Below are 12,003 nucleotides of genomic sequence, written 5' to 3'. Positions count from 1 at the left end.
ATTATAAATGTTTTAATCATTATAAATGTCTTTACTGTCACTTTTGATCAATTTAATATGTATATACTTTAAGATTAATGTTCTACATAGTTACAATTAAATACAAGTATTCATAAATTGAGATTTGCCAAGATTTGCAATGCCAAGGTCATAGGTTCAAAATGCAAGTCGCTTTGGATTAAAGCATCAGCCAAGTGCATGAATGTAAACGCAATATTGATTTAGGAAAACATCCTTCTTGTACATGAAGAGGTTGACTTACAAACTGATATTTTGCTGTGGTTGTCTTTACTTGGCAGCATCTTCACCCCTCTGGACTTCAGCTCTGTCATCTTCTTCACTGAAAGTCAAAAGCATTATAACATGTTTATTTGAGAGCAGGAAGGGTAAGGAAAATAGGAAAAAACTATAATCATAGGCCAGATGCTTGCTAGGCATTACAAATCATGAACCGCATTGTAATTACAATTACAGTCTTTCAATGAAGCTGTCAAACTTCTGCAAAAAAGCCTATTGTGTGTGAACAAAGCTCAGCATGTTTGTTGAAAAAGCGACAAAATAATGCCAGCATGCATTCATACGCACAGACACATGCCGTCATTGTTTTCTGTTACATTGTTTTAAAGATTCAGCACTTAAATGCTCTTGATAGAAAATCAGCATTTGGATAAGCATTTTGTAATGGAGAAGTTCATCAGCTATCAGCAATTAGCTGTTTTAGCAAAACCGAATAGTAAAAAAAAAATCAATTAAAATAGAGCATATTGATTCAATTACATTTGCAACTACCCTAAAGGTGAAGTGTCTCATTTCAATAAAAAAATAAAAATAAATTGCCAACGGAATGGCAAAAAAATATATTTTTTCCTGCTTACACATTCATGGGTCATATCCGATCTGTGCCACATGGGAGGAAAAATTGGAATTGGGTCACTTGAACCATGTAATGTGAATGCGGCCTTAGTGCACCTTTATGTCAAAACTAGGCTAAGTTATAATTTATGCACAGCTGATGCATCCATCCAGCACCAGATCTGCAGAATATACACATTGTGCTGTACAACGTTAACAGATAAACTCACAAAAATGTTAAACTGCCTTACATTTTTAAATCAAAGTAATGCAACCTGCAAAATAAATCTCATACAATGTATAAACGATAGAAATGGTAAGAAATGAAATAGATGGACACAAAGATGTCGTTACAAGATATGATCAAATGTTTCATTTGAGCATCTATCTCTCTCTCTCTCTCTCTCAAATCATGTTAACCTGTCTCTCCATACCTAATCTTTGACGGAGTTTGAAAATTATTGTGATGAAGCTAAGTAGCTTGTTATGTACAGAGTGTCTTCTCATTGGGCGTTACTCATCGCAGAGCATTTCAATAAAGATTGGAGAGAGGAAGGGAGGCAAAATAAAAGGAAAAAGGTCAATGGAAAATCTAATTAAGAGCTTAGCTCTCTTTCTCTCTTCCTGATACTCTAAAAGTATTTATTTATCAAACTCCAGTTCTGTAATCCCATCCCATCACTCTGATCTGCTTATGGAGGAGGTGAAATTCCTGCAGATTCCGTCTTTGGTCCCCCTGAGCTGAGCTGACTAATCCCGTTCCTCTGCTCATCTCCTTTGAGTGGTGACCTTTGAACTTGAGAGTGTGATGAGAGTGCCAGTAGCACAGCTGGTGTGTATGTATCTCTCTGTGTGTGTGTCTATGTGTCAGGTGTTGGGGGTATTCATGACCTTTAACTGACTTAATAACACTTAACCAAGATAATTCAAATAATTTGACTTTAATTCTAACTGTAGACAGGGGAAACTCTGCAGGGCACATGACGACTACAGATATCAAACAGTTGCAGTGAATCTACGGTGAATCTCTACACCTTTTTAGGTTTTCTGCAGCGGTTGTGTGGGGGGGGGGTTCTTTGAAATGGATGAAATGGATGGTAAAATATATTAGCACTCATGCTCTAATGTAAATTATTTTTGTTCTTAGATAAAGTACACTACCGTTTGTACCATTTTTTAAAAGAAATGTATACTTTTTATCAGCAAGGATACATTTAATTTATAATATAAAAATATATATTTGTATTTCAGATAAATGCTGTTCTTTTTAACATTCATTATACATTTTTTAATATTTAAAATAATAAGAAATGTTTCTTGAGCAGCAAATCAGCATATAAGCAGGGCTGGTCCGAATACCATTTTTTGAGCTTCGAAGCTTCGGTAGTAATGAACATCGAATATTCGAAGCTTCGGAATCTCTATATGTCTGTCCAACGCATTCTCATCCTTTGGCGTCATATAGGTGACGCCATATGACATTTCGTCGAAATCTTACGCACATGGCATCCTTTAGCGTCAATATAACACGCACTGTTATGGGTAGGTTTAGGTCTGGGGTAGGGTACGGTTATGACGCCTTGGGATCTGCGTCTCATATTGACGCTAAACGATGCCATGTGCGTTGGATTTAGACGAGCGTCACCAGTATGACGCCTTGGGTTCTGCGTCTCATATTGATGCTAAAGGATGCCATGTGCGTAAGATTTCAACGAAATGTACAAGCGTCACATGTATGACGCCAAAGGATGAGAACGGGCTGGTCTGTCTGTCCGTTTGCATTTTGATTATTTCGAGAACCGTTCATCCAAACGACTTCACAAGGAGTGCAGTGCCGTATTTGGTGCAATATAGATAGACAGGCGAGACGCGACACGTTCAGAATTAATAAACTTTTATTAAACTACAGAACAGCGCAAGTGGGAAGGGCGCGCGCCTCACATGAGCAGAGCTTATGCCAAGAACGGACACTGTATTAGTGATATAAAACACACACAGGTCTGTTAACTTAAATATTAGACAACCTTATTAAAAATATTGCTTAAGTTAACAGCCCTGTGTGTTTTATATCACTAGTGCGTGCAGTGTCCGTTCTCGGAGCATATAAGCCTGTTCGCGTGAGGCGCGCCGCTTCTTTATTTAAATCTACCCTACTTTGTCAGTAAGAAAAATATTAGACTACCTTATTAAAAATATTGCTTTTCTCACTAACAAATTACTGACAAAGTAGGGTAGATTTAAATAGCCTAAAGAAGCGGCGCGCCTCATGCGAGCAGGCTCTGAGAACGGATACTGCACGCACTAGTGATATAAAACACACACGTCTTTTAACTTAAGCAATATTTTTAATAAGGTATGTCTTATTATATTTTTGTCCCTGACAAAGTAGGGTAGATTTAAATAAATAAAAACGAAATTTAAATAAATAAAAACGAAATTTAAATATAGAAAAACGAAATTTAAATAAAGAAAAACGAAAAATAAATAAACAAACTGTAATAGCCTAAATAAAGAACACGGTAGCAATAACAATAACAATTTCAATAACAACATCACAAATTTCAATTTATATTTCGCAGAAGATTAATTTAGATTGATAATAATGGGTAAAAAGGATAATATATTTTGTTTCTATTATTCTATTTTCCACAATATCAAAGCAACGCTGCTTAACCCAAAACACAAGCTCAGGCCTGCACTTCTGTCCATGATACAAACTCCGCTGTTCTGCGCTCTGGCCAGAGAATACTCCCGTTGCAGGAACACTTTTAGTAGTCCAAGAAGAAGCAAATATATTTATTAAGTAGCTATAACGAAGTTATATGTTAAGTATTATATTTCACCAGATTTTATAGTGTAAAAGATATTCAAGCGTGAATGAGAACCGTTTCGAGGGGGATGCCAGGTGTGCAAAAAAAAACAACGAATATTCAAATGTTACATTTTCAAATCGAATACCAACCCACCGAACAAATATTCGAATTTTCGAATATTCGGGTCCAGCCCTGCATATAAGATTGATTTATGAAGGATCATTTGACACAGAAGACTGGAGTAATTCTGCTTTACCATTACAGGAATAAATTACATTTTTAAATGTTCTTGTATTTTTGAGCAAATAAACGCAGCCTTGATGAGCATAAGAGAAGTCTTTCAAACAAATTAGAATTTCCGCTTCAAGTCTCATTAAACTAAATGAAAAGTGCATATACCGGCCCCATATATTCCGTTTTTAAGCTTTTAAAAAGGGCCTGGACAGAACATGAGGGAACAAGGCTGAAAGAACTATTGGCATCAAAAAAAGGTATTATGTTTTATAATTATATAATATTATATAAATAAATGTGTACATTAATTCAAAACTCTATTAATCTGAAATTAAAATGACGAAACACAAACTTGTAAAGAGAAGAATGAGTAGAATATGTTGTGAAAACAGCCCTGCATATATCTAACCTTTTGCTTTATCTGTCTCTCCTCTTTCAGTATGTTTCTCTCTTTTTCCAGATGTTTTTGACAGCTAGGACCCCTGAGCTGTTTCTCTGTCTTGATACATAGACTTACACCAGTAAAGGCACCAGTCCCACGACAGTCCATCTCTTACCTTGATACTGAGCACTGAAGCCTCTCAGTTTGTGGTTTCCATCGGATGTGAAGTGGAGTCTCAGCCAGTTCTTGCTGCTGATGATGGGCGATGGCAGGTTTGGACCAGTAAACCTGTCATATGAAGAGAAGACGGGATTTATCGAGTGTAGTAAACTTTCTACTTACTTTCTCTGTGTAACACTGAAACACTTTAGCTTTCATTTTAAGTTGTAGAGGTTTCTCTTTCCCATGCAGTTACAAAGAACTGAGGCTTTCAGGCTTCAACAAAGATGCAGAAGCGCCATAAAACTGGTCCGTGTGACTCATGCACTATATTCCGAGTATAATGAACAGACCAAGCTGTAGGTCATTTTCCAAAGCTTGAAAGCTTTAGGCCCCATTCATTATAATCACATCTAGTGACCATTCACAGTGTTCAGAACTTCTCCTTTTGTGTTTTTTAGAAGTCATATGGATTTGAAATCACAAGAGGGAGTAAATGATGACAGAATTTAATTCCTGAGTGAACTACTGATTTAACCTAAAGAAGAACATTAAGTACAAGCATCTTTACAACCACATGATCAGATAAAAAAAGTATTATATAAATCAAATTGAGTTTATAATATTATCTAATAATAATATTTTTTTTTATTTTTTTTTTATGGTTAGCCTAATAACAACCTGCCTGCCCTAAGCTTAGATGTACCAGTGCTCAGGTCTTGGGACTGTCAGAATTAGTGTTAATTACTCAGATAACACAGGCACAGTCGGACAGCTTCTTTATTATAGTGAGCGTTAATCGCATAAGCTGAGAAGGAAACAGAAAGTTGTCTGACAAAGAAACGTAAGCTCATCCTTGTAGTATTTACCAAATGTCAGATTTGGCACAACAAGCCCTACAAACACAAAGAAAGACAGACCTAGAGAGGAAGAAAGAAAGAAACAGTGAGGAGTGAGGAGGTATGAATAGTTTACAAGAGCTTAGTCCACGTTTCCTATTTATTGCACATCTGATGCAATGAAGTATTTTTAACTTCTTCTCCTTCTTCAGACCGACCAAGGCCAGCGCTGAGGGAAGAGGATAAAAATGGGTCTGAGTCACTTACACTATAACTCTTTTTGCAAACGAAATCATTAACATTTAAATGACTGCATGCGATATGTGTGTCTGTTGCTTATGTCGTAATGGCTAAGTCGCTTATTCTGTGGAGGAGCCTTTGACAAGTGATTTTCTTCGCTTTTAATATATTTTACTTGCAAACCATCAAAGACACAAAACAATGATCTGGTATTAGTTGGCAAGCTTAAACGAGACCCAAAGAGAAACATGCAGATCGTGATTAGATGTAAAACAGTTTTCATTGAATGATCTACATTAACTAATAGACATCGTGGCTCAATGTCATAGAAACATATGCTAGAAAAGTCATTTTGTGATGGTTACATATGTGGCACATTACAGTCACTTAATGTGTCACTTGGGTTCCTTTTCATGACCAGTCTTGTTAGTAAAGCTAACTGGACTTCCTGGAGTCGCCACTGCTCGGAGTAACCCATGCATAGCAGTTCAGAGAGCTCTCATTGTTAAAAAACGTTCAAAAGACATCATTTGTCAGCATTCATAACATAGTGAATGTTAACATATAGGTAAATAAAGTGATGTCGGGCACGCCAGTGGGGATCAGTTGCGCCAACAGGTTAACGTACACAAAAAAAGGTAGTTTGCTAAGCATTCAGTCACTAAAATTACTCTAGAAAACATGGTCAAAATGTTTAAAAAAGCTTAAAATTCTGAACATGGGGTTCCAGACTGCGACCTTTTTTCCGCCGGTGTGACAAAATTTAGTTATAGGGGTCACACTGTTTCCACCACCATAACACAGTCTCATCCCAATATGTCATATGACTGACCCTTTTGACCATACGTTAACATCCGACGTTTTAGGGTACCCTTTAGCGTCAGTTAGATGACGCGGGTAGGTTTAGGTCTGGGGTAGGGTTAGGATTAGATAGCGTCATCTAACTGACGTTAAAGGGTACCCTAAAACGTCGGATGTTGACGTATGGTCAAAAGCGTCAGTCATATGACGTCTTGGGATGAGACTGGGCTGACCACCACGTTGCCCAACTGATAAGAGCAGCCATTTCTGTTGCATAGAAAGGAAAGAAACCTCACTACTCATTTGAACTGCGCAGCGCACACCTTTTATCAGCTCGGAGCAATAATAGATAGCACAGCGCAAGCTCAGAACAGGTTTACTCACGTGCCGATCGTTGATCACGCGACACCATTACTACACAGTGCTGGGAGACCCAGTGAGAATGTGTTTGGATTTGCCGCTGCATATTTAGTATATGTTTTGTGGCCTTATTTCAGAAACATTAAGTTTTATTTTTTTTCAATAACCATGCATAAACAATATTCTCTCAAAAATACAAACATGTACATACATGTTGCTCACATATTATGGGAGCCCTGTTTGTGCTAAATAGAGTGTAATGACAACTTTGCCATTAATATGTTTATAAGCAACTGAAAAAAGCACAAATGTCGGGGCATGTCAAAACATCTCAAGAACCCCAAAAACACCTTAGACCCCAGAGGGTTAATAACATCGCAGCAAGATGTAGTGAGAAGCATTTAAATTCATCGCAGAATTCAGATAAACCATATCGCTGACGTGGAAACGAGTTATAGTTAAGTTATAGAAGGCTTTTAATCCACAAATCACCAACAGTCACCATGGATTTAATGTAGCAAATCTAACAGTTTAAAGATGTAGAAAAACTAAAACTTTGTGGCAAGCATACACTTTTATTTTAAAAAAAAAGACATGCAATTGCAACTACAACCCGAAGTTGGTGGCAGAGAAGCACTTGTTGACTTATTAGCCATTAGCCATTTCCACTCCCTAATATATGGAAAAAAAGTAGGAAGTCTTGTGAAAAATAAAACCTTTTCTTCAAATGGTGACTGAATTACACAGAAAGCAAGTAAAGTGCACACCTTTTAAAATCAACGAAGCTGTCGGTCAGATCTGAATGATACTATAGTAGAAGAACAATGGTACATTTAATAGGAGTATAATATTTACATTTTCCTTATAAAAATGAGGTATTTGCATGTTACTGTTGTTAATAAAAGTTAATTTAAGTAAAATTTCTAATAAAGAAACATGTAATATTATTAGTAACTGCACTTATTAATGCAAAACAATAGTGATTATTGTTTAATTTAACTTTATGATTAAAATCCACCCAGTGCTACCAAAATCAGGTGTTGACGCCACCATCTGTAGAACTTAGTGGCGCTGGTGCAACTGCTCTCAAATGATAGTCTGGAGCCCTGGTACACAGTATCCTGCAATATTTAAATGAGGTTTTAACTTTGCAGTTTGCTGACTGATTCACATTTTATAATTCTAGTAATTCCACCCTAAACCACTTTATTTACCCACAATAGCAAAGAGGCTGAAAGCCGAAAGAGCTTTTTCATCACTGATGAGCCACATTGTGTTTCTTTTCAAGTACATCTCACTAGAAAATGCCATCCTTCTGACAGCCCAAGTATGTACATTGCCTGTTTTTGATTCTCCTGCACAACAATAACAGTGGTCAAGGAAACACAGTGAGTCTAATCGGAGTGAATGATTTCTCTCACAGTGTTGTAGCGAGAGTATATTCCCTCTAATGTCAGGCATGTGGACCTGTTGTAGTGTCAAAGCTTGAAGCCCAAGGGTGTAATCATAGAGAATGAAGTGTACCACAGCGCTACTGATGCAACGGTGCCTGTCATAATGCTGTGATGCTAAAACAGCAGGGAATCACGTAGTCCTATTTTTAACACACATTAGCGCAGTTAGGGCTCATTAACTGAAACAGGCCCAGTGCTCTCATGGGACGCAGGAACAAGACTGACAGAACATCTCCGTTAGGCATCTTGGGGATTGGCGAAATCACTCTTGTAGACATGTTCAGATCAACTATGCTGAAACTTCAAGAGCAGCACATAGTATCATTACTATTGTTGAATAGCCAACACTATACAGTATGTATGTATGTATGGATGGATGGATGTCAGTGATGGAGTACTCGAGTCCTGGACTCGGACTCGAGTCCGACTCGAGTCCTTATTCTCTGGACTCGTGACTCGACTTGGACTCGCGGACTGATGACTACTACTTGGACTCGGACTCGAGAATATATAAAATCGGACTTGAGCATTCATCAAATGAATGATGTTGTTTCTGACTAAATAGGTTATAAAAAATTGATATAAGATGTTACACTTTTCCTGTTTCGGGGTCCAAGACCGGCCGTGATCTATTTTTTCCCTCACAGACACTGCTACCGCTCGCTCTCCTTGCTTGACAACACACTCACTGACGTCACTCACTTTACGCTGCATTCTCGTGAGAGAGATAACGTAACACTCATTTAACACTAGATAAGTTCCTCTACATCTAATCAGCAATTTCGATTTTGGCACGCTTTGCAGCAGCTGAGCTGACCACTAAGGAGCGAATGTACAGTGACGTGACATTTAAAAGTACTAGATTTAAACTGTGCTTTCGTGCTATGGCTGGCACTGACTCGAGACTCGACTTGGACTCGACTCGGACTCGAACACTGGGACTCGAGACTCGACTTGGACTCGACTCGGACTCGAACACTGGGACTCGAGACTCGACTTGGACTCGACTCGGACTCGAACACTGGGACTCGAGACTCGACTTGGACTCGACTCGGACTCGAACACTGGGACTCGAGACTTGACTTGGACTCGACTCGGACTCGAACACTGGGACTCGAGACTCGACTCGGACTCGAACACTGGGACTCGAGACTCGACTTGGACTCGACTCGGACTCGAACACTGGGACTCGAGACTCGACTTGGACTCGACTCGGACTCGAACACTGGGACTCGAGACTCGACTTGGACTCGACTCGGACTCGAACACTGGGACTCGAGACTCGACTTGGACTCGACTCGGACTCGAACACTGGGACTCGAGACTCGACTTGGACTCGACTCGGACTCGAACACTGGGACTCGAGACTCGACTTGGACTGGGTGGGTGGGTGGATGGGTGGGTGGATTTTTTACCTTTCTGTCAATATTGCAGTTAAAAAAAATCTACATTAATATATAACCTTGTATGAAAATACAGGATTTAAAATGTTTTAAAATGACATAAGGGCACTAATTTAGTAGATGAAGTGAGCGTTTCTTTGACTGCTCGTAAAAACGGCTTTTTTTTCAACATCGCGTCATTTTACGTCACGACAGGGGGCCTCAGCAGTGCAGAGTAGGCTGGTATTCAGTGAGAGCGGCCGTGAGTCAGTGTGTTTTAGGTAGTTTTTGTATTTCAATTTGTCATCGTCATGGTAAATTATTGTGTTTGTGGAGGTTGCAAAAACTCCGGCCTGTCAGGACAGCGAGTCCACAGGTTTCCATAACAAGAAAAAGGACGGTGTTGTATATCTTTCGTGCCTGGTGCGGTTTGTGCAGGTGAAGAGACGGGATTTCTCTTCCGCATCGGCTTCGAGAAACGCGGTCGTGTGTAGCTTTCACTTCAGATCGTATGTAGCGTTCACTTCAGGTCGTGTGTAGCGTTCACTTCAGATCGGAGGATTATCATCCCGGCGATATGATGGAGTTCAACATGGGATGCCGAAGCAAAAATATTGATCGTCTTATTCTGTACCAATGGCATCAAATAGTGTGATATAGGTAGTCATGCCCTAAATAGAGGCAACTTGTAATTGAAAAACAAAATTACTCAGATTGTTTCAATTAAAGATTCAGATCTTTAATTTTCTGTTTATGTTATAACCCAGGTGAAAAATATGTATTAAAAAATGTACTTGAGTATGTTTTTAGTACAATACAAATATACTCAAGTATAGTTTTTATACATTTAATAGTATATACCCTAAACATCCTCATGTCTGCTGGCCTGATATACGATGGTAATAATCTGTACAATATTGTGAGCACAGTGTATATCGTTAGCGAACGTGTATCTATAAGCTTACACTGGTCTCTCTCACCAAGACACCTGTCCTGTTCTCCTCACACCAAAACTCAATTTGTCTCTGACCGTTCTGTCTGACATTAGTCCTGGCCTGTCCCTGCTCTCTCGGCAGCATAGCAGGCTCATAATTGTATGGCTGTGGTCCGTCATACGAGTAAGTATTACCTCAGCGTCCGAAATGTCAATGCGATCCATTGCTTTCCTGTTGTTTGAATCGACCGCTCTCCCGCCCGTTATGTCACGCCCATTCTTTTTTTTTTTTTACAAAAACGACTCTTTAAAGAAAATCTAGTTCCTACATTATTTTTCTATACATTGACTCGTTGGGTCCTCTAACCTGCAATATGCCCTTTAAAGGGATACTCCACCCAAAAATGAAAATTCTGTCATCATTTACTCACCCTCAAGTTGTTGCAAACCTGTATGAGTTTCTTTCTTCTGCTGAACACAAAGGAAGATATTTTGAAGAATGATTGGAACCAAACAGTTGTTCGGCACCATTGACTTCCATAGTAGAAAAAAAAAAAAAACTATGGAAGAATTTTCATTTTTGGGTGGAGTATCCCTTTAAGGGAAAAAAAGACCAGGCAAAAGTCAAAACATTGCTGTCTTTTGAATTATGAGAACCATCTATTTTATTTATTTATTTGTACTGGTTTGTACAAAACCTAAAATTGATATAATTATAATGAATAATTAGGGAATGTCAAGGGATTAATTATATTATATTTATATTATATTAATTTAGTGAGTTAAAATTCCAAAGTAAATTAACAGGTCGTTTTGACCCCTTTTATGAAGACCTAAAGTGATACAAAATCTACAAATAATGATAATAATAATAAACATCTAAACCACAACATATGCTGGTGAAAGGAGTAACCCAATTCCTGACTAAACTTTGTGTCCCTAAAACAGTTCATGGTTAACCCGTGACACCCCGTGTAATGTTAAAACCATCTTCACAGTAACTGATGGGCATGGAGATGTTGAGAACAAGATTAATGCCTTCCACAGAATCAATCACCAACAGGTCCGCCTTTACTGAAATTAGTTTTCATCCTCTCAAGCATATTATTTATTTATTTATTACTATCCCCACATTCTCTAGCCCCTTTTTTCCTTTGAGGCCTGCCAGAATAATGGAAGTGGCGTTGAATTCTGACTACTTGTCACATGACATTAGACTTGATTTACGATGGCAACCACCGGACATATTAAGTAAGTCTTGGTGCAGATTGCATCTTTTATTGCTCTATTGCCAGCTTTAGTTCTCGCACTGGAACAGGTGGAAAGACATGGGTCACATCGAGCTTCTGTTTGCACACATTGGGATGGATTCACATCCTTCTATTATTTATCTAGAATTCATTACTTTTCTCATTTACTCTCTTCACTTTCTGAGAGCAAGATCTTAAGATATTTAACACAACAAAAATAGTTGTTTAGAGTTCTTTGTCGCTTTCGCTGTATGAAACTGATTTGTAAGACAGCTTTGTTTAAATATTGAATACACTCTTCAT

At 38.3% G+C, this 12,003-nt stretch overlaps 1 protein-coding gene across 1 annotated transcript in view; it reads right to left on the bottom strand.

Moving 5' to 3' along the window:
• Positions 1 to 12,003, bottom strand: part of csmd2 (CUB and Sushi multiple domains 2) — a 334,540-nt gene that overhangs the window by 156,533 nt on the left and 166,004 nt on the right. The window contains exons 6-7 of the mRNA XM_056257596.1: positions 4,457 to 4,569; positions 263 to 340 (exon numbers count right to left, since the gene is read on the bottom strand). Coding sequence (XP_056113571.1) covers positions 263 to 340; positions 4,457 to 4,569 — 191 coding nt within the window. The remainder of the gene's footprint in view (positions 1 to 262; positions 341 to 4,456; positions 4,570 to 12,003) is intronic.

Source organism: Rhinichthys klamathensis, unplaced genomic scaffold (genome assembly GCF_029890125.1).
Source record: "Rhinichthys klamathensis goyatoka isolate OS25496 unplaced genomic scaffold, OSU_Roscu_1.1 h1tg000140l_1, whole genome shotgun sequence".
Taxonomy (NCBI): domain Eukaryota; kingdom Metazoa; phylum Chordata; class Actinopteri; order Cypriniformes; family Leuciscidae; genus Rhinichthys; species Rhinichthys klamathensis.
This window is presented reverse-complemented; position numbering and strand designations above follow the sequence as displayed.